The sequence below is a fragment of the Nerophis ophidion genome, linkage group LG15 (genome assembly GCF_033978795.1).
Source record: "Nerophis ophidion isolate RoL-2023_Sa linkage group LG15, RoL_Noph_v1.0, whole genome shotgun sequence".
Classification (NCBI taxonomy): Eukaryota; Metazoa; Chordata; class Actinopteri; order Syngnathiformes; family Syngnathidae; genus Nerophis; species Nerophis ophidion.
The window spans coordinates 18,085,690-18,113,685 of record NC_084625.1 but is presented as its reverse complement, the minus strand read 5'-3'; the positions used below and the strand labels follow the sequence as shown (position 1 = coordinate 18,113,685).

At 40.9% G+C, this 27,996-nt stretch overlaps 2 protein-coding genes across 3 annotated transcripts; one reads left to right on the top strand and one right to left on the bottom strand.

Moving 5' to 3' along the window:
• Window positions 1-363: 363 nt before the first annotated feature.
• On the top strand, window positions 364-14,180 carry LOC133569359 (uncharacterized). Of its 2 annotated transcripts, XM_061921630.1 has the most exons (6): window positions 364-462; window positions 5,963-6,116; window positions 7,717-7,877; window positions 7,951-8,157; window positions 8,245-8,426; window positions 8,570-14,180. In XM_061921630.1, exons 1-6 carry the CDS (start codon window positions 405-407, stop codon window positions 14,090-14,092), a joined length of 6,285 nt encoding a protein of 2,094 aa, XP_061777614.1. In that variant the 5' UTR covers window positions 364-404; the 3' UTR covers window positions 14,093-14,180. The 2 variants fall into 2 exon arrangements, with proteins under 2 accessions (XP_061777614.1, XP_061777615.1); XM_061921631.1 differs by lacking the exon at window positions 5,963-6,116 and having other exon boundaries at window positions 389-462.
• Window positions 14,181-16,164: 1,984 nt separating this feature from the next.
• On the bottom strand, window positions 16,165-27,938 carry pks1 (polyketide synthase 1). Its single transcript, XM_061921628.1, has 6 exons — window positions 27,881-27,938; window positions 27,657-27,810; window positions 24,324-24,484; window positions 24,053-24,256; window positions 23,808-23,989; window positions 16,165-21,531 (listed from the first exon to the last, which is right to left on the bottom strand). The coding sequence occupies exons 1-6, from the start codon at window positions 27,936-27,938 to the stop codon at window positions 16,165-16,167; spliced, it is 6,126 nt and encodes a 2,041-aa protein (XP_061777612.1).
• Between the last annotated feature and the right edge of the window lie 58 nt (window positions 27,939-27,996).

The following is a 27,996-nucleotide window of genomic DNA, read 5'->3' as shown; positions in this document are numbered from 1 at the left end:
GGAGGAATGATAAAGACGTTACAATGAAGATGTTTTAAAAAACCGATAGTCATCAGCAATAAGCTTCAATGACACTCCAGCTCATTGTTAGATAACATATTGATTTACTTATTAAACTGCGTCTAATCATTTGCGAGGCCTCCCCATAAAGGCATTCGCTCAGCTCCTTCATCCCCATGGCCACGTCTATATAATCCATCATTAATGTTTAATGTAGAAGACCGGCTGCCTATAAGACTTGAAGCGCAGTCTCACTGAGTCTTAATGTGTGTGAGAGGATGCAGCGGTAGGTGACACAACCGGAAGGAATTTACAGAGTTTGTGGATTTGTGGTACGTGTTGCTTCCTGCAAGCAAACAGGGGTAAAGGTTTTTGATTTGCAGCTTGTCTGATGCCCTGTGAGGATGGACCAAGCTGAAGACAGCATTGCCGTGGTGGGCATCGGCTGCAACTTCCCTGGCGGTGAGACCCTTTTACAGTCTTTTTCTATACATGCTATATCAGTTCAGTTCAGTTCAGTTTATTTTCAGTCTAACAAAAACATATTCAAACATAGATCACGATTCAAAAATGAATAACATGACTGAAACAGGCAGAAGCAAAAAAGCTTATATGCCCAACCTAAATTTTTTTTACATTCAATTACGTTACCTTTTCTAATAATTTTGTAATACAAAAAGAAATATAGTCATTCAGCATTTACATTTAAGTTGCCCTTTAACAAATAATACAAAAATATGTACTTACACACATGCACTTTTTTGTAAATAGATAAACATACATACCTTCTAAATACAACATTTAACCAAACAAACATACATTTCTAGTTCACATAACTTTTTAAAATACATTGTGACAGTATTTAATTTTTTAAATTAAATACTGAGTCCCTCATTTGTATTTCTTTACCAACAGAATTCCACAAATTAACACCGAGAACAGATAAACATCTACGTTTAACAACTAGTCTTGCTTTTGGTAAAATAAACTTAGATTCATCTCTTAGATTGTATTTGCTGGTCTGTAGAGAGAAGTATTTTTGAATTCCTTCTGGAAGAGTATTTATTTTTGCTTTGAACATTATCTGTGTTATTTTATAATAAACAATATCTTGAAATTTCATAAGTTTTGATTTAACAAATAATGGATGGGTATGGTCATAATATCCTGCTTTGTTTATTAGCCGTACAACTTTTTTTTGCAGCAAAACAATATAATTAATTATGGTTTTAAAAGTGGTTCCCCGGAGTTCTACACAGTATGTCATGTATGGAGGTATCAAAGTATAATAAATTGTTAATAAAGAATTGTAATTAAGTAATTATTTAGTTTTATACAAAACACCAAGTGTTTTTGATATTTTTGTTTTTATATAATTTACATGTTGTCTCCATGATAATTTATAATCAGTTATAACTCCCAAAAACTTAGTATCAAAGACACGCTCAATTTTATCTCCATTTATTTTAATATTTACTTCATTAGATAGCTCAGTTTTGGTACCAAATATCATAAATTTGGTTTTAGCAATATTAAGTAATAATTTATTCATATCAAACCAGTTTTTAAGCACTGTGATTTCTTGTTCTATTTTTACCAAAAATTCATAAAAAAATTTTCCAGAACAAATGATGGTTGTATCATCAGCAAACATAAAAAATGTTAAGAAACTTGATGCATCACAAAAATCATTAATGAAAATTGTAAATAACTTAGGACCAATTATAGAACCCTGAGGAATTCCACAAACTATATTTTTAAATCCAGATATTGTATTATCCACCTGAACACATTGTTTTCTATTTTCTAGATAGCTCTTGATCCAGGATAGAGCTGGCCCTCGGATGCCGTACTTATCCAACTTATTTATTAGCTGTCTGTGGTCAATGGTATCGAAGGCCTTTTTTTAAATCAATATAGAGGGCTATTGTAAATTCATCATTATCCATAGCAGTACTAACCTCCTCTAGCATATGCATTACTGCATACGTAGTTGTTTAATTTTCCCTAAAACCATACTGCTGCTGCTTAAGCAAGGTGTTTTTTTCTAGAAAATTATTTAACTGTTTTGTAAAAAGCTTTTCTAAAATTTTTGAAAATTGAGTGAGTATTGAGGTCGGTCTATAATTTTCCATAAGATGCTTATTTCCGTTTTTAAAAACAGGAATAACCTTTGCTATCTTCATATCATCTGGGAAGTATCCACACTGGAATGATTGATTACATATGTGAGCCAATGGCTTAGCAATTAAATGAATACATTATTTAATAATTACCATATCTATGTAATGTATGTCTGTAGATGTTTTACTTTTAAAGGCTCTTACTGTATGAATTATATCCACTTCTGTTACTCCACTCAAAATCATTGATTTTAAATTAGGGTTTATTGTGTTTTTAGTCAAGCGTGTGTCCTCATAAACAGGTATTTTTTCTGCAAGTGCAGGGCCCATATTAACAAAATAGTCATTAAATTCTTCCACTATTATTTCTTTTTTGTGTAGTTTTACATTATTATCATTTATAAAGTAGCTCGGAGTCTCATGATTTTTACATCTATTACCTAAAACCTAATTTTTTCACCGATTGTAGCTGAGATAGGCGCCAGCGCCCCCTGCGTCCCCGAAAGGGAATAAGCGGTAGAAAATGGATGGATGGATGGATACCTAAAACCTGGTTGATTGTGTTCCATGTTTGTTTAATATTATTTTTGCTATCTTCAAATTTCTCGTTATGATAACTTTTCTTTTGATTTCGTAGAATAGAAGTCAACTTATTTTTATAAATTTTATACTCCCTTTCATTTTGTTCAGTTTTATTTTTTAAGTAACTATCATACAGAGCCTTTTTTCTATTGGAGGCCATTACTAGACCCTTCGTCATCCAAGGCTTATTTTTACTCACTTTCTTTGGTGTGGACTTCACGACTGGACAGCAGGAATTATAAAGTTCTAACCATTTAAACAGAAATGCCCTGTATGAATCATTACCATTTTCAACATACATTCCCAGAAACATTTTGAAAGCTCATTCTTAAATTATTGTATTCTTTCAGGTGTCCTTAATCTTGTTCATTTGAACAATGTTTTTTGTGTTATATTCTTTACAATCATACTTTGAATATTCACAAACACTGGAAAATGATCCGTGATGTCACTATGGAGTATTCCACCTGTAGTTATGTCATGGATATTTGTGAAAATATTGTCAATGAGGGTAGCACATTCTCGCATTATTCTGCTTGGTTTATCAATTATTGGTTGCAAACCATAAGTAAACATTACATTCATAAAGTCATTAGTTGGTTTATGGGTTCTCCATTTTAATAAATCAAAATATGAAATCTCCACACACAAAGACACATTTCTTGTTAGCTAGTTTTCCAAGTACTTTTAGTAGGATGTCATGTAAAAGCTCTACATGTGACCCAGGTGTCGTATAAATACAACTCAAATATGCACTACGTCCGTTGTTTATTTGTATTTTTATAGTCATAACATCATCTATAACTAGACTGTCGATAATTTCACAGTAATATTTTTTTTGTACATAGAACGCAACACCACCTCCTTTTTTATTTTTTCTATTTATATTATAAAAATCATAACCTTCTAATATAAACATATCATTAATTTCATCTGTCAACCATGTCTCTGAGATGGCAATTGCTTGGAATGTTGATTTTAAAGATTCCAAGCATTCTTGTATCTTCTCAAAATTAGCCCTGAGACTTCCATCCATCCCATCCATTTTCTACCGCTTATTCCCTTTCGGGGTCGCGGGGGGCCCTGGCGCCTATCTCAGCTACAATCGGGCGGAAGGCGGGGTACACCATGGACAAGTCGCCACCTCATCGCAGGGCCAACACAGATAGACAGACAACATTCACACTCACACTCACACACTAGGGACAATTTAGTGTCGCCAATCAACCTATCCCCAGGTGCATGTCTTTGGAAGTGGGAGGAAACCGGAGTACCACGCATTCACGGGGAGAACATGCAAACTCCACACAGACAGATCCCGAGCCTGGATTTGAACCCAGGACTGCAGGACCTTCGTATTGTGAGGCAGACGCACTAACCCCTCTCCCACCGTGAAGCCCGCCCTGAGACTATTAAAATGAATAAGCGAAAAACCCTTTAAATCCAAATTTTTAAATCTATCCTCTGAGTAATATGAAACATTTATGTTATGTAATCCATATGTATGTTTTCAGAACTCATTAATTATAATTTCTATTTATAAATAATAATGTTGTATATCAAATAAAACAGACTTTATTTTTTACCTGTTTCAACCTAGTTTACCACATTTCTTATATACATGGAATATCTATTTATAAAATATATATTTAGTAATAATGTTGTATTTATATCAAATAAAACATTTTACAACCTTTTTATACATACATGGATATTTTTTTCTTTTAATTTTGTAAAAAAAAAATTTTTACAACTTTTTATATATACAGTGTGAGACGTATCCCACACTTTTCTTTTGTAAAGTAAATGTATACAACTATATGATTTGCCTGAGAGGCTGGACAGGACAAAAAAAACAAAAAGAAAAATACATCTGCGGTCCTCTCCAAGGTTTCTCACAGTCATTCATATTGACATGGTAAATGGGTTGTACTTGTATAGCGCTTTTCTACCCCTTTTTAAGGAGCCCAAAGCGCTTTGACAGTATATCCACATTCGCCCATTCACACAAACATTCACACACTGACATCCCAATGGGTTGTGAGTTTTTCCTTGCCCTTTTGTGGGCTCTGAACCGAGGATGTCGTTTTATCTTGTGCAGCCATTTGAGACACTTGTGATTTAGGGCTATATAAATAAAAATTGATTGATTGATATACAGTGTTTGTATTTTTTAAAGATATATATTTAATTGAAATTTAAATGAATATTATTTTAATAGATTTATATTTTATTTATTAATATAAATGTGTATAATTTGAAAGAGTGATTATTATATATACATGGTACAGTAGAAAGGAGATTCATATGGCCCCATTTGTCATGGTTTACCTGACACATGAAACATGACAAATTAAAACTACCACTGATAGTCACACACACACTGGGTGTGGTGAAATTACACTCTGCATTCGGGGGTGCAGCATTCAATTTAGCCGGCCAGATGGCAGTAGAGTATTGAATATCCTAAAATATGTTTTGTAGAAATTCCAACTTTGACCACAGCGTCAGTTGCTATGTAGTGTGGCGGTTTCGGTCATTTTCAGCAGACTGCATCACAAAATGATTTAAGGCCCCTTTCGTTCTCTCATGGGAGATTCACCCAGGAATGGGTTCCATATGACTTTCTTTCCTACTGTATATGTATTTTGTTTAAAGATCTATCGAAATAAATAAAAACATTTTTTTAAAATTTTTAACATGTTTTACAACCTTTTTATAAGTACATGATATATGTTACTTAAATATCTATTTAAGTATATTTTCATATTTATCATATCAGATAAAACAATGTACTTTTAAACACATTTTACAACCTTTTACATTGATCAAAAGTTATTCATAAAAAAACTAATTTTTGAAACATTATTATTAATCTTTTGATACAAAAAGGTGGAGTCCTGGGTTCAAATCCAGGCTCGGGATCTTTCTGTGTGGAGTTTGCATGTTCTCCCCGTGAATGCGTGGGTTCCCTCCGGGTACTCCGGCTTCCTCCCACCTCCAAAAACATGCACCTGGGGATAGGTTGATTGGCAACACTAAATTGGCCCTAGTGTGTGAGTGTGAGTGTGAATGTTGTCTGTCTATCTGTGTTGGCCCTGCGATGAGGTGGCGACTTGTCCAGGGTGTACCCTGCCTTCCGCCCGATTGTAGCTGAGATAGGCGCCAGCGCCCCCCGCGACCCCGAAAGGGAATAAGCGGTAGAAAATGGATGGATGGAAGGTGGACTGTAACCTTGGTATAAATCTTTCATGCAGGCGAAGGTCTTGACAATTTCTGGAAGGTTCTGGTGAACGGACGCAATTGTTCTGTGCTCATTCCCAAGGAGAGATTTGAATTGTCCAGCTGGTATGACCCTGATGATAACAAGGCGGGTAAATCCCGCACGGCTAAGGCTGCTCTTCTTGATGGGTATGAACTTTTGATTTTTAGAAATGTATTATATTTAATGATTGGGAGGCCTGTCGATCAATTAATGAAATAATTAGAGCTACATTTTGGGCAGTGGTACGCTTTCATCTTTGTGGGAACAGTTTGAAGAAAGTTATTTTCTGTTTGCTTGGCTCAAAGGCCTGCTTGGATGAGTTTGGTGTGGATAAAGTAGAACTGAGGCACGCTGAAAGGGGACATTCACAATTTTTGGAATTTCCCTTATCGTCCACAATCCGTATGAGAAACAAGAGGACAAATAGGTGAACAAAATGTTTGCATTTTAATTTGTTGTAATGGGCTCGTATTAGGCGGCTATCAATGCAGCTATGGGATAAATCCATTCTGCCTCTAAATCCCTTTCAAAATGTAGCCATAAAACACCAACAATACTTGACTTACACTCATTGTTATTGTAACAGCGAACACTGAGAATCTGTGTATCCAGCATAGTAACACATGGCCATCCGGTGGCATGCTACGATATTAGCCGTAAGCTAGCTTTTGCGTCAGCAGTCGAATGGCTTTTGACTTTGGAATGCACAACACAATGCAATAGGACACCAATCTGTACTCACTGAAAAATATGAACATATTACAAGATATTACAGTATCTGTAAAGCAGTGTTTCTTAACCTTGTTGGAGGTACCGAACCCAGTTAGTTTCATATGTGCATTCACCGAACCCTTCTTAGTGAAAAATAAAATGTTTTGTTTTTTTAATTCAAGACAAAGTTATGTGTTTTTGGTAACACTTTAGTATGGAGAACATATTTTAAGTAACAAATACTTAATTTAGAGGTTTTTGGACACAAGGGGAACATATTCTAAGTAACAAAGACTTAATTTAGAGTTATTTGGTTAGGGTTAGGGTTAGGGTTAGAGGGTCAGGGTTAGGGTTATAATAAGGCCATACCGAATAAGGCATTAATAAGTACTTAATAATGACTAGTTAAGAGCCAATTTGTTACAAAGTACACACCTGCAAATACGTGTGACTTCTGCTGTTGCCGTATCCGTACTACGCCGATAGGTAGAAGTTTTTATTGACACGATGAATCGGGTGTGTTTTGACCTCCACCGAACCCCTAGGGTTCGATCAACCCAGGTTAAGAACCACTGCTGTAAAGTATTAGCCCACATTTCATGTTTAGTTTGTATACAGCTAGCTCGACAGCATATGTACTGTAGTTGTACTAACATGTGCTGCATGTATCAAAATCAATTCTATTTGGTCCAGCCGGCCGGTGAAGTTTTTTTCAGATTTATTTTAGGTAAGCGCGCCATTTATGTAGAAATAGCTTTGCTCCAAATTCCACATTTTCAGCATCAAAGTCACGCCAACCTCACTCTCTTGGCTTCTGTTTGCTCCGTTTCACCTTCTCTTTGTGCTCGCTTCTATAACCAGTAATTCATCCTCCGTGTGTGTTCTTTTCGTAAATGATTGTGAACGATAGGCAAAATTCCAAGAAAGTACAGTTCCCCTTGTAGATGACATGATTACATTAAAAACAACACATTTGGAGTGAAATCTGTCTTTTTTTAGCACATGGGATCAATAATTGTTCTTTTTTTGACACAGTTTTAACCAATTCGACCACAAGTTCTTTGGCATCAGCGACAGTGAAGTGGAACAAATGGACCCTCAGCAGAAGCAGCTGCTTCAGTGCGTCTACAGAGCTTTGGAGAATGCTGGGATTCCGATGGAAAAAGCCAGCGGGACCAGAACTGGAGTGTTTTTTGGTAGGAAAAACGCCTACCATTGCGTGTAAAAGCCATACAGTGGCCAGTGAATGGTTGGTTGTTTTGGTCGTAGGCCTCATGAACAGAGATTACGAGACCAATGCAGCCCACATGCACCCCAGAGTCATCAACCACTGGACGGGGACAGGACTGGCCATGAGCATTGCCGCCAACAGGGTGTCGTACATCTTTAACTTCACCGGGCCGTCGATGTCCATCGACTGCGCTTGCTCATCCTCCCTGGTGGCGCTTCATCTGGCCTGCCAGGCCATTAAACAAGGTCAGAATTTGTCATTCAGCCTCCATTCGGTCAATGGCAAACCATAAGTACGCTAATTAGAACGTTGTCTATGTGGCATCATCTCAGGGGATTGTGACATGGCCGTGTGCGGAGGTGTCAACTGCATCTTTGAGCCAAGAGTGTTTGTGGCCCTCAGCAAAGCAAAAATGATATCACCAGATGGCACCAGCAAGCCATTCTCCAACAAGGCTGATGGTTACGGAAGAGGCGAGGGATGCGGTGTCGTTCTCCTAAAACCGCTGACAAAGGTGACACGACCTCTGTTCCTCCACATTCCCAAACAAAGCAAAAAAAGTCTGCATATCAGATGGTTTGACTGCGTGCAGTGACAGTTACAGGATTAGACCACTTTTGACTTTAGCCTGATTTTGTTCCTGCTGCATCGTTACAGGCTCTGCAAGATCACAATCACATCTGGGGCATCATCAGCAAGACTGCTGTCAATCAAGATGGCCATTCGGTGTCGCCTATCACCAAACCGTCCCTGAGTCAACAGGAAGAGCTGCTGCGGAGAACCTATTCTGAGGGCGACATCACCAACGTCCACTACATTGAGGCTCACGGGACCGGAACTCCAGTTGGCGATCCAACAGAGGCAGCAAGCATATCAAACGTCATTGCCAAAGCCAAAGCTCCCGGTTCAGCGATTCTCCGAATCGGCTCGGTGAAAAGCAATATTGGACATACAGAATCTGCCGCCGGTGTGGCCGGAGTCATCAAGGTTCTCCTCATGATGAAGCATGAGACCATTGTTCCTTCTTTGTTCTTCTGTGAGGACACGGCCAGCATAGATTCCCGAGCTTTAAACATACACGTCCCCAAAGAGGTGGAAAAGTGGGAAGCAACAGGTGCACGGGTTGCGGGAGTGAATAATTTTGGCTTTGGGGGTACCAACGCTCATGCTATTGTCAGACAGCACATGTGGTCGCATTCAATCAAAAAGAATGATGGCAGGCAGGTAAAATATTTTGTCATGTCAGCAAATTCACCAAAGTCTCTAATGCTCACGCTAGAAAACACCATCACACATCTGGAGAACAAAGTGGATCTGGACTGTCTGTTGTACACTGCGGCTTGCAGGAGGAGCCACCTCAAGCACAAATACAGAAGTGCCTTAATGGTATCATCTGTAGTTGACCTTAGGGAGAAGCTCCATGCCGCTGTCAGCCGAAATACAAGCCCAGCCCTCCCAGATCCCAAGTTAGTTTTCGTGTTTTGCGGCAACGGCGTCACTTATCACGGCATGGGCAAGCAGCTGCTCCGACACGAGCCAGTGTTCAGAGATACGATCAAGCAAATTTCAGAGGCTTACCAAAGGCTGAGCGTGCTGAACATCCTGGACACGCTTGAAAGTGAGCATGAGCACAGGGACTACAACGCTCCACACGTGGTCCAGCCTCTTCTTTTTGCAATACAAGTGGGCGTCGCCACTCTGCTCAAGTGCTGGGGTGTCAAAGCTGATGCCATGCTGGGACACTCGGTGGGTGAGGTCTCGGCGGCTCACTGCTCCGGCCTCCTGTCTCTTGAGGACGCCCTAAAAGTCATTTACTTCCGCAGCGTTCTCCAGACCAAAGCAACTGGGGGGAAGATGCTGGTGATCAGCAATATGGCCGTGTCAGAAGTCACAGCTCTTCTACCGCGTTACTCTGGAAGAATTTGTCTCGCTGCTTTCAACAGCCCGCAGTCTTGCACCTTGTCTGGGGATGCAGATGCAATAGAAAACCTCCAGGAAGAGCTAAGCAGTTCAGCTAAAAGTAAGAACCTCTTCATACGGGTGCTAGAGGTCTCTGCTGCTTATCACAGTCACATGATGAATCCAATTCTGCCAGAAATCAGGGAGGCAATCGGTTCTTTAGAGGAGAATGAGCTTAGCACGCAGCTGTTCTCAACCGTGACAGGTAAAGAGGCACAGCAGGGGGATTTCTGCTCAGGTGATTACTGGGCGAGGAATATTCGTGAGCCAGTTGCCTTCGAGCAGGCAGTCAGATCAGCAAGTGGAGGCCAGAAAAGTTTAGTCTTTGTAGAAGTGGGTCCAAGGAGAGCTCTTCAGAGGAACATCATGGAAACTCTGGGGAACGACATAGCTGTCGTTGCCTCGCTGCAGCCAGACAAAGACCACGAGACACTCCTGTCCGTTGTTTCTAAGCTCTTTGAACTCGGTGTCCAGGTAAACTGGAACACCTTTTATGCGGGATTTGAGACAGTGCCGCTTCCCTTCCCACAATACCAATTTGATTGCTCGGACAGGGATGTGATCATTAAAGGTGCTCAGAAAAACACAGTGAGTACTCACCCTTTGCTCTGCGCCACAGGAAGTGAAAAGAACACATTACTTTGTGACGTGATGTCTGATTCTGTCTTCTACCTGAAAGAACACAAACACAACAAAGTACCCATCATCCCCGGGTCCTTCTATGCCGAGCTGGGCTTAGCTGCATTCATGGCCTGTGCCAAACCAAAAGTTCCCCTCAATACACTGCAGCTTAGTGTCAATTTTCACAGCCCATTTATTCTTACCCCAAATCCTCCGGAGATGAAAGTGCAACTAGAGCAAAAAGAGAACAATACCAGCTTCACTGTGTTCTCATCCTCAGCCACATACGCATCAGGCACAGTGGTAGTGAAGAAAGAGCGACCAGTGGAAGAGCAGCGCATTGACCTCAATAGCATCTACAAAAGATGCACATCTGTTGTGACCTATCAGGAATTTTATGGCTATCTCTCCCAGGGTGGCTTTCAGTATGGAGATGTCTTTCAGAACAAAGCCAATGTTCACTATGGGGAAGATTTGAAAGAGGCCTATGCTGTTGTCACAGTTCAACAGGAACTGCTTCCTCAGCTGCACGACTACTGTGTTCATCCCGTTGTGCTGGACTTCCTCATGCAGCTTCTCCCGGTCACAGTAGAGCACATTTTTGCCGGTAGACCGGGTTTCCCTGCCAAAATCGGAAGTTTGACAGTGTCAGAGCCCTTGCAAGATGAGATGATTGTCTACTTGAGGGCTACCGACGTCGGTGCGGACCACTTTGAGGTCTGTGGGTGCTTTGCAGATAGAGATGGCAGCGTCTTGGTTGAGGTGAAGGATGTGTTAATCAAATACCTTGGCAGTCGTTCTCATGTGGTTGAGGAGTACTTCTATCATAACCACTATAGCGTAATTTCCGAGGGGCTCTCAAATGATCCACCTCCGAGAGCGTTGGTCTTCTCTGACAGCATGGGTATCTCAAAATGCCTACAGCCAAACTTGGATTCCAGATCTCGCTACATCTCCTTCTCAAATGCTAAAGACCTCTTGAGCAGTGACTTTCCGACTCTGTTGTCAAACCTCAATATCACAAACATTGAGGACAACTTTGATGAGGTCTTGTTCCTGTGGGGCAAAGAGAACCTTAACTCACTTACGCCTGATGTCATCCTGGAGAATCTGACCAACTGCTGCGAAATGTTTAGACAAGTTATCCTAGAGCTCAAGCGAATTCGCTTTCCAAACTCCATCCGAGCAATTACATACTGTTCATCTGAGCTCACAGTCGATCATGTCAATCCAGGCTTTGCCATTGTCGGTATGACTCGTTCGTTTGCTGCAGAAATACCAGAACTTTCATTCCAATTGGTTGACATAAGCTCTGTCTCTGCTAAGGACATTGCAGCCCTCTCTGACGTCCTACGAGCTTATCCTTGTAGCAAGTATCCAGAACTGGTAGTGAAAGACGGGGTCATTCTCAAACCTTCCATCGAGCGTACCCCTCCTGAATTAACTGAAAACTCTGAAGGGAGTTTCACCTCCAGCACGTCTGAACCTTGCGTCCTTCAGACTGTTGACGCTTTTAAAATAAGCCGGCTAACTGCTGTTCAATTTGACACTGAAGCCGGACAAATAGGTGATACTTCTGTTGAAATTCAGCCCACCAAAGTATGCGTCCACTCGTCTGATTACTTTCCTGTGAGCACCTCACATTTGAACTTTGGCCAGACGTTGTACTGGAACACACACTCCTTACAGAACCATAAGCTACTCATGCTAGATTTCAGTGGCATCATTACAGGGGTCGGAAAAGAGGTTAAGAAATTAAAAGTGGGCGATTCTGTGGCTTCTTGTTACCCTGTGGTGGCAGCCAGTAGGGTGAGGATTCCACAGGAGGTTTGTTACAGCACCAAACGCCTCCCCTTCCTTCAATCAACACCCTGTCTGTCCTACTTTGTGCTGGCATGGGAGATACTGTATCGACTCTTGCCGAGAGCCAGGCAAAATCTGGGCATTGTGTCTTTAGTTCCTGATTCTGTTTTGGTGAAAGTTTTGGCACTTGTTTCTCAGAAGTTAGGATGGACCGTTATTGTTGGACCACAGTGCAACGGCTCCTTTATAGACGCCAATGACATGGGTGCAGTCATAGTCCTGCCTCCATATGATGAATCCTTGATGATTAAAGTATGCAACTTTCCTGGTGTCCAGAATGTTGTCCTTGTTCGTGAATACCAAACACAGCTTTTGGTGACCCAAGATGTGCTCCAGAGTTTCCAAGAAAGTGTCCATGTGCAAACAATTAACCTACCGGTTATCCTACAAAAAGGATCACTAAGTGCTCGAAGGCTGCGTGTTTATCACTTGCTCAAGTCTTTAAACCTGACTAAAAAAATTAGGTTAGCAAGTTTTACCTTTCAGAATGTCACATCTGAGAAAATCCACAACCTTTATTCACAGTCCTACTTCAGTGCAAAGAACCTGGCTGTTGTGGCTCTAGAAAAAGGCTCCCCCTCATCAACGTCAGACATTCCGCTGCTGCCCACAAAAAAGCAGATTTTCCGAAGGAAAGCGGTGTACATCGTAGCAGGCGGTCTGACCGGGCTGGGCTTTGAAACAGTCAAGTTTATCTCGCAAAGGGGAGGCGAGTTCATCGTCATCCTTTCCAGGAGTAAGCCCTCGGCGGAGGTGCAGCAAGAGATCTACAATGTTGAGAAGCAGTGCGGCAACAGTATCGTCAGCATGGAGTGCGACATATCAGTGTCTGGGCAAGTGCTCAAAGTAGTGAGTGACATCCATTTAAAGTTCAAGGGTTATCCTATCAAAGGAGTGTTTCATAGTGCGGTGGTCTTGCATGATGGGCTAATTGAAGCCCTTGATAGATCCCTCTATGAGAGAGTTTTCAAGCCCAAAGTGAATGGTGTGCTTAACTTGCACCATGCAACACTGAGCTGCCAGTTAGATTACTTTGTTTGTTACTCCTCCATATCAGCTTTTCTGGGAAATGCGTCACAAACAAACTACGCGGCAGCAAATACATTTCTGGACTTGTTCTGTCAGTATAGGCGTAAACTGGGACTGTCTGGACAGTCCATCAACTGGGGAGCTCTGGACGTCGGTTTACTGCTGAACAAGGAGTTCTTCCATCGGTTCCTGGAGGCCAAGGGCATGATGGTGCTGGAGGTTCCCGAGATCCACAAAAGCCTGGAGCAGTGCTTGCTCCTCAATCGACCCCAACAGGCAGTGTGCCGCTTTCACTTCAGAAACATCCGCTTCAATGTGCTCTCTCAGAACGCCGCTTTGACTATGCGGCTCTCCGCACTGGTGGAGCAAGCTTTTCAAAAGTCTAGAGAGTTGGACACGGAAAATAGAAACACTGTGGAAGTCCCAGCAAGGGATTACCTCGTTTCACTGCTTGTAAAAACCATAGGCTTGGAGGTGGACGCAGTGAAAGACGACACTCCTCTCTCGTCACTCGGCATCGATTCCATGCAGGCCATGACGCTGCAAAACCTCATCTATCAGGACCGTGGTATCAATGTGCCTTTGGTGAAACTGTTGGACCCTAACGCCACGCTGTCGACAGTGATGGTCATCTTGAGCGAGGGGGATGGAGACGGAACTGAAGATCAACTTTCAACTGACGGGAGCAATTTTTCTACCAAATTCTAAGACTGATCACTGTTATGTAGAAAATGTTTTTAAGTGTGTGCTGACTGATGTTGTTTATGTCAAATTAAATAAAAACTTTGTTAATATACTACTTTTCATACTTGGGCAAGTTTCAACACGAGGGCTTTAAACACAACACACACATGCACGCACACACAGAAATATTGACAATAAAGTATTGAGAACTGAGGAAAACACCACCTTTGAATGTCCATACTGGAGAATACCTATAAATTTACATTTTATTTTATTTATATATATATATATATATATATATATATATATATATATATATATATATATATATTAGGGCTGTGAATCTTTGGGTGTCCCACGATTCGATTCAATATCGATTCTTGGGGTCACGATTCGATAACATATCGATTTTTTTCGATTCGATTCTCAATTCAAAAACTATATTTTTCCGATTCAAAACGATTCTGTATTCCTTCAATACATAGGATTTCAGCAGGATCTACCCCACTCTGCTGACATGCTAGCAGAGTAGTAGATTTTTTTTTTTTTTATCTTTTATAATTGTAAAGAACAATGTTTTATCAACTGATTGCAATAATGTAAATTTGTTTTAACTATTAAATGAACCAAAAATATGACTTATTTTATCTTTGTGAAAACATTGGACACAGTGGGTTGTCAAGCTTATGAGATGCGATGCAAGTGTAAGCCACTGTGACACTATTGTTCTTTTTTATTGTTTTTATAAATGTCTAATGATAATGTCAGTGAGGGATTTTTAATCACTGCTGTGCTGAAATTATAACTAATATTGATACTGTTTTTGATAATATTCATTTTTGTTTCATTACTTTTGGTTTGTTCTGTCGTGTTTGTGTCTCCTCTCAATTGCTCTGTTTATTGCAGTTCTGAGTGTTGCTGGGTCAGGTTTGATTTGGGAATTGGATTGCATTGTTATGGTATTGCTGTGTAGTGGTTTGTTGGATTGATTAAAAAATAATAATAAAAAAAAAAAATTACAAAAAAATTGATTTTTTAAAAATGAGAATCGATTCTGAATCACACAACGCAAACGATTTGATCCGTATTCGAATAAATTTTTTCCCACACCCCTGATAAATATATATGTATACATATATATGTATGTATATATATATATATATATATATGTATATATATATGTATATATATATATGTACGTATATATATATATATATGTATGTATGTATATATATATTTATGTGTATATATATGTGTATATATATGTATGTATGTATATATATGTATATATATGTATATACATATATGTATGTATATATGTATATATATGTATGTATATATATATATGTATGTATATATATATGTATATATGTACATATATATGTATGTATGTATGTGTATACATATGTGTGTATATATGTGTATGTATGTGTATACATATGTGTGTATATATGTGTATGTATATATATATATATATGTATGTGTGTGTACATGTATATATATATGTGTGTGTGTATATGTGTGTATATATATATATATATATATATATATATATATATATATATATATATATATATATATATATATGGTAAGAATAATAGTACAGTATTAGTAGTATTGGCATTAGATATAAAATAAAAAAAATAGGAATCTAAAAAGATTGATTGGATCAGTAAAAGCCAGTTTAAAAATTATATTTTTAAATATCAATTCTCTCTGCAGTCCTGATTATTTCAAGATCTCATGGTTCTGTTGAGATAACAGTCATGGAAAAATTTATCACCACTGATGATGATTACCAGCTTTATGGTACAATCAAACAAAGGACACTGACCATGGACTTAAAAACATGTTGATTAATATACACACTCATTGTACAGTTATGTATTATGTTTTTGTTTGTAAAACTTTTAGTTGTTTCAATAAATGAAGTGACAAACTAAGTGTTGACATGAAAACACTTTATTATTCTGTGACAAATAAATGTCTAATTGTAGCCATGGAAACATTGTCCTTGTTTTTATTGCACATGCCAGACATTTTTCATACAAACAACAGTCTGAAGGTGTTGGTATGTTCTGAATCTTCATTTAATATTAATTGTTCATCACAAGTCTTTCCAAAGTAGCCACTGTAGTGTTTGGCTCCAGTATCCTAACTAAAGGTACGTTAATGCCCATCTCCTTGTATATCTTACTCTGCAGCGTCATGGCCAACATGGAGTCGATTCCCAGATCTCCCAAAGTGACGTCGTCATCCAGCTCGTCCTCCCCAAAATTGCTTACATCACTGACGATACGTCTCACGTTTCCATGCGGGGAAGACGTCTGTAGAAGTCCCAGCTCGTCCTCCACTAAGGTACACAGTCGTTCTTTCAGTGAGTTGTTTTGTGAACAAATGCTTTTAAAGTTGAACTTGCAAATGAGCTGTTGGGGTCTGTTCGTGAGTAAAACCTCTGCGAGAGTTTCGGGAAACTCGCACGCATCCATGACCATCAATCCTTTCGCCTTCAGGAGATTTTGGAGGTGATCTTTGTTGAGCAGAAGGCCGAGGTTGAAAGGCCCCCAGTTGATGGACTGTCCAGCCAGGCCGAGGTTTCTGCGGTAATGACAGAAAGCGTCAAGGAATGAATTTGCTGCTGCGTAGTTTGACTGGGCCTCATTGCCCAGAACTGAAGAGATGGAGGAGTAGCACACAAAGAAGTCAAGTTTCTTTGTCAGTGTTGCACGGTGAAGATTTAGGGCGCCGCTTACTTTGGGCTTCAGCACCTTCAGCAGGAGCGCCTCATTGAGGGTGTCAATGAGCGCATCGTGAAGCACCACAGCACTGTGAAACACACCTTTAATGGGACAAGAACTGAATCGTCCTTCAATCTTGGAGATGGCGTCCACTACTTGCTGCTGCACAGAGACGTCACACTGGACATTCATGATGATGACACCATACCTTCCTTGAATGAGATCCAGTTCAGATTGTGTTTCATGGGTCGGCATGCGTCTGGACAACGTCACTATATAACCTCCGCCGTTGCTGGCAATGAACTTCACTGTCTCAAGGCCTAAACCGGTGAGACCTCCCGTCACTATGTAAACGTGGCGGTTTTTGAAGAGTTGTCTGGGCCTGGCCACCAGAGGGATGTCAGACACCGGGGAGGAGTGCTCTAAAACCACTTGGCACACAGTCTTTGTGGCAAAGTAGGAGTCATCATTCTGAGCTGCTGCTGTGCGTGACGTTTGAAATGTCTCGCTTTTAACAGGCAGGGATGCTCTATCAAAGCCAAGAGATGTGAGCCACCTAAAGATAGCACTGCCTTGCACATTCAGGTAAGCTCTTTGAAGGACAGAAGTCACATCCAGTATGTGCACATGGTTGCTCTTAAAAGCACCCCAACGTGACGACAACATGTGAGTGTCATTCACCAAGACTATATGTCTCTCATGGCCGTCATCGTCTTGTAGTTCCTGCCAGTATTTGTCAACGGGAGGCAAGAACACAAAAGCTTGGCATGGATCAGAAGCTTCCCTTGTCAAATGTGGCAAACAGGACACATTCCAGCCTGATCGGTTTGCAGTCAATGCTAAAACTTTCAGGAAAACAGAGGCTAAATTTGGCGTGATGATTGACATTTTATTTTGTTTTTGTGCTTTCAAAGCGGGAAAAGCTCTCTGCAGGATCTCCCTCGCCAGGATGAAGAAAGACACGATTGGAGTTTCCTCCAGAAAAGGGAGTGTTTTGATGTCATAACACAGAGATTCAGGAACAACAACCCTTGTCGTTGCCAAAGTCGGATAACATGATGCAACACGGTCTCCTACTTTTATGCCGCCTGCGTCCTTCCCGACAGCTGTCACTACGCCGCTAAAATCAAGAGCTAGAAGTGTGTGATGGTGGTGTGCAGCACGGTTGTTCCAGTACAGCGTCTCTCCAAAATACAGCTGTGAAAAGGTGACAGGGAAGTAATCAGATGAATGCACACAAACATTGGTGATCTGAACTTCAATGGATCCCCGAGGGATGGGGTTGTTACTCATGTCATGAGGGGTGGCCGTCAAACCTTCCAGTCTGTACGGATGACATGTCTGGAGGACAAAATCTTTCACTGAGCGTCTGTCGCACTTTAAAGACACTTTGTTCGCCGTGGGAGTACAATTTATCTTCATTGTGGACACCTTCCCTTGACCAACAATGAGTTCTTGTTGTTTACAGACATTAATTACGCCGACTAGACATTCAATGTCCTCTCTGGTCAGAGATGTCAAATCAATCACCTGAAACGAGATGGCGGGTATTTCTGCTGCACAAGCTCTTGTCATGCCGGCGAGCACAAAACCAGCACTTACGCAGTCCACCATTTTCTCTGAGGACCTGTAGGTAATAACACGGACCATGCAAGAATGACCACCCTCTTTCAAGGTTAGAACAACCTGCCGGAATAACTCGCAGCAAGACACCAGGCGCTCCAGAGTCCTATCAGATGATAAGTTACTAAGATCATCTGCGGCCCAAATGAAGAGAAAATCCCTCAAGTTGGTGTCAAGTGAATGTAGAACTGCATCTCTTAGTTGGCTTGAGTCTTCTCTGTCATCCACTGTGAGGGACTCTGGATGCAAATATGGCATAAGTGCTTCAGCAATGCCCAGCTTGTCTGCAAAAACTAACGCCCTTATCTTCCAATCACAACTCCTCTCAACGGGGATTGGAATCATTTCATTGTGGAAGAACACTGACCGTAGAACAGGTGAGCAATTGCCAATGAACGTGATCCTGACCTCTTTAAGTTCCACAAGTACTTCTCCGCCTTTGCCCGCAAAGCAACCGCACACTTCAAGGAAGTTTTGAGTCTCCCGAGTTGCCCGCATGTAAATGAACATGTCCTCTTGCGCTGGTGCTGAAATGACAACACTGCCAATGGCAGAGGGGAGTCCTTGCTTGGCTGTGAGAGACCTCATGGCGACCACTGCAGTCATTTGCATGAAGTAGTCCAAGAGCACAGGGTGTAGGAAATAGTCGTGAATATGCTTGAGGAGGTCTTGGGGTACTTTAATTCTTGTCATGGCCTCTTTGAATTCATCTCCAAAATACACATTGTGGAGGTGTTTGAACACAGAGCCATAGTCCAAACCCGCTCTAGAAAGAATGGAGTATATCTGATTTGTCTTTACAACCAAAGTACACCTTTTTAAGATCCTCTCTGGATGAATGCTGGGTTCCTCTATGAAAGCTGGATGCTCAGTGCACCTGAAAGTACCTAAAGCATGGGTGGCGGCAGGGGAACGAATTTTAAACTCATTTTCTGCAAGTGTTACTATTAGTTGGTGATTGTCAGCGTGAAGCAGCTTGAGAAATGTCATACTGATCTGCACAAAGGAGACAGGCTTCTTTGGCTTCAAATGTGCCATCAACGAGGTGAATGCCAGCGCTACGAAGAAAGCGCCGGGTACAACAGCGACGCCATTGAATTTGTGCTCCCACAGATATGCCGCCGTTTCCACAGAGAGGCTGAATTTGTATTTGTCATTCTGTGCTATTTGGGATTCAAGCAAATGTGGGGAACAGGAAGGAGATTCCCTTCCATTTCTGACATCCTCAAAATACAGTTCTTTCTTTACGTTATCAAAGTGATACACCGGGAAAACTGTAAGTGGTGTTTCACAACCACTGTAGATCTCCTGCCAGTGCACGTTGACGCCCAGCTCGAATAGTTTCCCCACAGTGGACAAGATGGTTTCGTATTCTCTTAGTGGTTCAACAGAGGACAGAACAATAGAGTCATACCCTAGAGTCTCCAGTATGTTCCTTTGGAGAGCCTTGCGGGGTCCAATCTCCACAAAGACCATGTTCCTTCCTGATAGTTTATGCATAGCGACTGCACGCAGGGTTTGTTCAAACAGAACTGGTTCCCTGATGTTTTTTGCCCAGTAGGTACCTGTTGCAAAGTCGCCATGCCCACACTCATGCCCTGTCACAGTGGAAAACAGTTTGCACCCCAGCTTGTTAATGACCAAATAATCTAAATTTCTTTGAACGTCTTCAAGTATAGGATCCATTAAATGACTGTGGTAAGCTGCTGGAACGTCTAAGAAATGAAGAAATATATTCTCATTTGTGTACATCACCTTCAGCTTCTCATAGAGGACAGAAACAACATCTGCATCCCCTGACAAAGTGCAAGACAACGGGCTGTTGAAGGCAGCCACGCAAACACCCCCGGAGAAGTTTGTAATGATGCTTAACACCTTTTCCACTGCAATATTGCTGACGACAAGCATCTTTCCGACAGTGACCCTACTTTGAAGGCTACTGCGCTGGTAAACCACATTGACTGCATCCTCCAGAGATAAGAGGCCTGAGCAGTGAGCCGCAGCAACCTCTCCTAGGGAGTGTCCGAGCACCATGTCAGGTTGGACACCCCAGTGCTTCAGAAGGGAGGTAATGGCGACTTGAGCAGCGAAAAGTAGAGGTTGGACAACATCTGGCTGGCTTAGATTGTCAGTGTCACTCTGACTAGTAAACCATTGACTGATTCTGACATTATTGTGTTTCTGCAACAGAATCTCCACTTCTCTCACCTTGTCTTGGAAGACAGGAACTCTCAGAAAAAGCTCTTTGCACATACCCCTGAAAGCAACACCGTTTCCGCTAAACACAAACACCACCTCCCTGTTTGACTTTGTACACTCCACCTCTGCTTTTACCGCAGCCAGCTGATGCTGCAAATCCAACAGGGATGATGTGAGGATCGCCTTCCTGTACTTGTGCTTTCTGTGACTCCTCCCACAAGCTGATGTGTAACACAACGCCTGCACGTCAGCTGCATGGCCGCTGAGAAGCATCTGCCGTGTATCGGCAAGGGTTCGGATCAAGGATTTCTCTGAGGCCGCGGATGTTACAAAAAGTCTTTGACCATCTTTTGGGATCTGTGAAGGACTATCAACCTCTCTATGCTCTCTGACAAGGACATGTGCATTTGTGCCTCCAAAGCCAAAGCTGTTAACCCCGGCCACCCGCTTCCCATTGGTCAACCACCTCACGGCTTTAGTGGGAACACTCATTCTCATCGTGTCTGTGACAGGACACTCTTTGGAGTAGAAAACAGAAGGAACAATGGTCTGATGCCTCATCATTAGGAGCACCTTGATGAGACCAGCTACCCCTGCGGCAGATTCGGTATGTCCAATGTTCCCTTTAACAGAACCGATCCACAAAGTCTCTGGACCGCGATGTTTGGCTTGGGCGATGATGTTCGAGATGCTAGCCAATTCTGTGGGATCGCCAACCGGAGTTCCAGTCCCATGAGCCTCAATGTACTGGACAGTGGCGAGCTCACACTGGGAGTAGATTCTCTGCAGCAGCTCTTGTTGTTGATGCAAGGAGGGCTTAGTGATTGGAGACACAGATTGTCCATCTTGATTGATGGCTGTTTTTGCAACGATGCCCCAGATTTTGTTGCTGTCTCGTAGCGCCTTTGGAAGGAAAGTAACAGTGTGAGGAATACATTTACAGTGTAACGATACATGTTGAGATGTATCTTTCTCGTTAATGCACTATAGCTCCACAACACTTGTGTTGCTACCACTGTTGACGGTAGTCAAGATGCACTTATCTTTGCTTCATCTGGGTTCCTGGACGATAATGTTGAAGTAAAGTGTATATTCTATATTACTTAATGCAATGTGTCCAAATTACGGCCAGTGGGCCAAATGCGACCCGTTGGCGACTTCAATTTGGCCAGTGAGAAAGCACGAGTCCAATAAACAATTTTGCAGCGCAGTGTTTTCTTAGAATTTACAAATATGTCACCGGCTTGATAGCTGCCAATTTGTCACCATCTGGTGGCCAATGAAAGTAACTCAAGTCAGTGGCCTTTAATTGTAAATCATTGTAAATATGTTTACATCATTTACTTATAATAACTAATCCAAACAACCTTCTGTAGTCATGGTGCAGAAAAATGAATTCAACCAGCCAAACATTTCAACAAACATGGTCATACATAACACATGCGGCTCATTGAACTTTGTGGGTATTACAAAAACATAATATTATTAAGAATAACTCCTATCAGCAAAAACAAAAAATTTAAACTACACTCAGTAATATACATTTCAAAGAACGCTGGGAAAAATGCAAAACACACACTCCACATGTATCCATGTTCGGTGCATATTAGCTGATTGATATTGCTGATTGATTGAAAACTTTGAGGTCGTCACGGAAGTAAACAAGAGAGGGGTCGAATTTTCACATACTCTTGATACCCAAATCTAATGATTATTAATTATATATCCATTATATTATTATAATAGTATGTAATCATATATATATACATATACACATATATACATACAGAATATATACTGTACTTTATATATACATATGTATGTATGTATTGTATATATGTATTTATATATGTGTGTATATATACGTTACGTCAGGAAAAAAACGCAAGAGGCTATATCATCCCTACAAGCCTGTTTCGCTGGTTTCCCAGGAAATGAAAAGTCTCCTAATGTATATTCTGCTCTACCCCGGTTTTGAGCTCTGTAAAACGGATAAACCACAGAAACCTTGACTATATATATATATATATATAATAATAATAATAGGAATAATGGATTAGATTTATATCGCGCTTTTCTATTGTTAGATACTCAAAGCGCTCACAGTGAAGTGGGAACCCATCATTCATTCACACCTGGTGTTGGTAAGCTACATCTGTAGCCACAGCTGCCCTGGGGTAGACTGACGGAAGCGTGGCTGCCAGTGTTTCTGCTAAGGGGACAGGACGATTAATCTGTATCAAAGAAAGAATGAATGGGGCCATGTATCGTGAGATTTTGAGCCAAAACCTCCTTCCATCAGTGAGAGCTTTGAATGGTTGACCAAATACTTATTTTCCACCATAATTTACAAATAAATTCTTTAAAATTCCTACAATGTGAATTCCTGGATTTTTTTTCACATTCTGTCTCTCACAGTTGAAGTGTACCTATGATGAAAATTATAGACCTCTGTCATCATTTTAAGAGGGAGAACTTGCACAATCGGTGGCTGACTAAATATTTTTTTCCCCACTGTATGTGTGGAGGAGAAAAGGAACACCATTGCTACCGTCAAGCATGGTGGTGTTAGTATTATGCTCTGGGCCTGTTTTGCTGCCAATGGAACTGGTGCTTTACAGAGAGTAAATGGGACAACGAAAAAGGAGGATTCCCTCCAAATTCTTTAGGATAACCTAAAATCATCAGCCTGGAGGTTGGGTCTTGGGTGCAGTTGGGTGTTCCAACAGGACAATGACTCCAAACACATGTCAAAAGTGGTAAAGAAATGGTTAAATCAGGCTAGAATGAAGGTTTTAGAATGGCCTTCCCAAAGTCCTGACTTAAACGTGTGGACAATGCTGAAGAAACAAGTCCATGTCAGAAAACCAACAAGTTTAGCTGAACTGCACCAATTTTGTCACGAGGAGTGGTCAACAATTCAACCAGAAGCTTGTGGATGGCTACCAAAAGTGTCTTATTGCGATGAAACTTGCCAAATGACATGTAAGCAAATATTAACATACAGTAGCTGTATGTATACTTTTGACCCAGGAGATTTGGTCACATTATAATAAATTTATAAAAGAACCAAACTTCATGAATGTTTTGTGTGGCCAACAAGTATGTGCTCCAATCACTCTATCACAAAAAAATAAGACTTGTAGAAAACCTGTAATATTTGTACTGTAGTGACTCACATTTTTGAGTGGTTTAAGCAGAAGGACCCCACAGCCTTCCCCTCTACCGTAGCCATCTGCTCTTCTGGAGAAAGGCTTGCTGGTCCCGTCTGCTGAGATCATCCTGGCCTTGCTCAGAGCTACAAACACTCTGGGCTCGATGATGCAGTTGACGCCGCCACAAAGAGCCATCTCGCAGTCCGCTGGCGAAAAAGAGAAATGAGGAACCTATCGCCAAGAACTGGCTTCATGCATTGACTTTGTACCTTGCTTTAAAGCCAGGCAGGCAATGTGCACAGCCACCAAGGAGGAGGAACAAGCACTGTCCATGGCGAACGAGGGACCAGTCAGATTGAAAACGAAGGAAATTCTGTTGGCGGCGATGCTCGTGGCCGTCCCCGTGGCGTTGTAGTGACTTATGGTGTCGGCGCGGTTGCTTCGGAGCATCTCATAGTCTCTGTTCATGAGACCTGCAACACAGAAACAGTTTGCGTTATTAAATCGCCATTGTGTGTTATGGCGCAATATCGGTCCGACCGATATAAACTCCGGTTCTGCTTCCGCTGATGCGCTCCATGGGGATGCCGGCATCTTCCAACGCCCTGTAGGCACACTGAAGAAGGAGCTTCTGCTGGGGGTCCATGACATCCGCCTCGGCCTCGGCGATGCCAAAAAACTTGTGGTCGAACTCGTTAAAGCTGAAGGAGCAGATGGTCACAATTTAGCGGCTGGCATCAAAGTTACCGACCACGCAGTCTGATAGTTTATACATCGATGATGAAATATTAACATCGCAACACATGCCAATACGGCCTTTTTAGTTTGCTAAATTGCAATTTTTAATTTCCCGCGAAGTGTCCTGCGTGACGTCACGGACTGTTAGGAAATATTAGCGCTGCACACACAGCTAAAAGTCGTCTTACACAGTATTTTGGACATATGTGTTGCTGAATCTTTTGCAATTTGTTCAATTAATAATGGAGAAGTCAAAGTAGAAATATGGAGTTAGGAAGCTTTAGCCTTTAGCCACACAAACACACGGTGATTCCTTGTTTAAAATTCCCAGAGTTGATACTTTACTATGGATCAGAGCGGTCAAGCGAACATGGATCCCGACCACTTGTCAACCAGCAGTTTTCGGTGAGAAAATTGTGGTAAAAAGTCGCCACTTACCGGAGATCAGCTGAGTTTGTGCCGTCCGTACAGCTGCCGTTGACTTCCATCCGACACTGGCGTCAATACACCCGTGGACACACCCTTTCAACTATCAGGTAATATTAAACTCACTGAAACACTAGCAACACAATAGAAAGATAAGGGATTTCCCAGAATTAGCCTAGTAAATGTGTCTAAAAACATCTGAAACCGTCCCAATACAATCGCTTTTTTTTTTTTAACTTGATTTTTATTTTTTATTTTTTTTTCTAGTCCGTCGCTATCAATATCCTCAAACATAAATCTTTCATCCTTGCTCAAATTAATGGGGAAATTGTCGTTTTCTCTGTCCGAATAGTTCTTTTTGTTGGAGGCTCCCATTAAAAACAATGTGAGGATGTGAGGAGCCATCAACATGTGACGTCATCGTCTGCGACTTCCGGTAAAGGCAGGGCTTTTCTGTTAGCGACCAAAAGTTGCGAACTTTATCGTCAATGTTCTCTACTAAATCCTTTCAGCAAAAATATGGACCATGATTTCAGTAGGCCTTTAAAGGTCTACTGAAATGAGATTTTCTTATTTAAACGGGGATAGCAGGTCCATTCTATATGTCATACTTATTCATTTCGCGATATTGCCATATTTTTGCTGAAAGGATTTAGTAGAGAACATCGACAATAAAGTTCACAACTTTTGGTCGCTAATAAAAAAGCCTTGCCTTTACCGGAAGTAGCAGACGATGTGCGCGTGACGTCACGGGTTGTAGGGCTCCTCACATCCTCACATTATTTATAATCATAGCCAGCAGCAGCTAGAGCTATTCGGACCGAGAAAGCGACAATTTCCCGATTAATTTGAGCAAGGATGAAAGATTCATAGATGAAGAAATTTAGAGTGAAGGACTAGAAAAAAAAAAAAAGTTGAAGAAAAAAAAAAAGGCGACTGCAGTGGGAGCGATTCAGATGTTATTAGACACATTTACTAGGATAATTCTGGAAAATCCCTTATCTGCCTATTGTGTTTTAGTGAGATTAAATAGTACCTGAAAGTCGGAGGGGTGTGGCCACGGGTGTGTTGACGCCAGAGTCTCTGAGGGAAGTCAAGGCAGCTGCAGCAGGACGGAAGCTCCGCTGATGTCTCCAGTAAGAAGCAACTTATTACCACAATTTTCTCACCGAAAACTGCCGGTTGACATGTTGTCGGGATCGATGTTCGCTTGACCGCTCTGATCCATAGTTAAGCTTCATCTTCGGGAATTTTAAACAAGGAAACACCAGCTGTGTTTTTGTGGCTAAAGGTGAAAAGTTTCCCACCTCCATCTTTCTACTTTGACTTCTCCATTATTAATTGAACAAATTGCAAAAGATTCAGCAACACAGATGTCCAGAATACTGTTTAATTATGCGATTAAAGCAGACTACTTATAGCTTTGATCGGGCTGGAAAATAATGTCCGCTACAACCGGTGACGTCAAACGCACGTGTCATCATACGCGTCATCATACCGCGACGTTTTCAACACGACACTTAGCGGGAAATTTAAAATTGCAATTTAGTGTGGTAAACAGTGGTAAACAGTGCGATTGTTTGGACCACTTTTTGCCTCCCTAATACTTGGGGACAATGGAGCTCACTGATTGGTCAACAAAAAAGTAAAATGTGTTTTGTAAATATTTACACGTGGTGGAAATGGATGGATGGATATCGAAAAATAAAAGATACAATAAGAAAAAGTACAAAAACAGTCTTATTTTCCTCCTAGTATTTTTTTATTATTTAAACAATATTTTTTTATTTAATTTAATGTTATGTGTTGCAATTAAATCGTATTTTTAAGAAATCTAGTTTTAATTTAGCATTAGTAAAAAAAAACGTTCTATGTCGTGTCAAAATGTTATTCCTTTAAAAAAAAATTCCAACTGCCTAATTTTTCTGTTGTCATGAAAAAAAAAAAAGATTTGCTCATTACTGCTCCTTTTCAAAGATGTTTATTTTTAAAAAGTTATTATAATATACAGTAACACATTTTTTGGGGGGAAAAAATTTGGGACTATATTTGTTTTCCTCTTTGAATTCAATCAATCAATCAAAAGTTTATTTTTGTATAGCCCTAAATCACAAATGTCTCAAAGGGCTGCACAAGCCACAACGACATCTGCGAATTGTGTAGATAATTGTCTTGAAGTAAATATACATGTATTTGTCGATTATTTTTTATATTTTAACTTTTTTTTTTAAAATAACTTAAGTAGCTATTGAGTTCAAACCCCGGCCGAGTCATACCTAAGACTATAAAAATGGGACCCATTAACTCCCTGCTTGGCAGTCAGCATCAAGGGTTGAAATTGGGGTTTGAATCACCAACAATTATTCCAGGGCGCGGCCACCGCTGCTGCTCACTGCTCCCCTTAACTCCCAGGGAGTGATCAAGGGTGAGGGGTCAAATGCAGGGAATAATTTGGCCCACACTTAGTGTGTGTGTGACAATCATGAGTACTTTAACTTTTTAACTTCAAGTAAAAAGGATTTTGTTAAAATGACATTTTCTTAAACATTTTTTTTCTATTATGAAAATAAAACATTTTGTTGCGTGTTGTATCTACTTTTAGATGACTATATCTGTAAACTTGTCCTCAATCTACATTACTTCTTTGTTGACTTATCAGTGAGAAACACTTTTCTCTGCCATGCTTTTATTGTTTAACAAGATGCTCACCCGTCTATAAGAGCAGCTTTGCAGGTTTGAGTTTTTCCAGGTTTTTTGTCATCCGCATCGTACCAGGAATTCCTATCAAACCGGTCAGCCGGAATATCGACAACACAATTTTCCCCTTTTGATAGAACCCTCCAGAAATTGTTCAAACCGTCACCTTATTAAAGAAAAAAAAGGACAAATGATGCAGATACATTTTGCATTAAAAGTAATATTTCCGAGTGTACCTCCAGGGAAATTGCATCCAATCCCAATGACGGCAATGTCATCGTCTGCGTCCTCCATTGTTAAAGTGTTCTGTCCTCCTTAGTGCTCTCAAAGAAGTGCTCATGATGCCACTCAT

Coding starts and splice junctions, on each gene's coding strand:
- LOC133569359 (XM_061921630.1), top strand. CDS start 405: ATGGACCAAGCTGAAGACAGCATTGCCGTGGTGGGCATCGGCTGCAAC. Junction 463..5,962: donor CGGCTGCAACTTCCCTGGCG/GTGAGACCCTTT, acceptor TCTTTCATGCAG/GCGAAGGTCTTGACAATTTC. Junction 7,878..7,950: donor CAGAACTGGAGTGTTTTTTG/GTAGGAAAAACG, acceptor TTTTGGTCGTAG/GCCTCATGAACAGAGATTAC.
- pks1 (XM_061921628.1), bottom strand. CDS start 27,938: ATGGAGGACGCAGACGATGACATTGCCGTCATTGGGATTGGATGCAAT. Junction 27,811..27,880: donor TGGATGCAATTTCCCTGGAG/GTACACTCGGAA, acceptor TTCTTTAATAAG/GTGACGGTTTGAACAATTTC. Junction 21,532..23,807: donor TGCTTAAACCACTCAAAAAT/GTGAGTCACTAC, acceptor TTCCTTCCAAAG/GCGCTACGAGACAGCAACAA.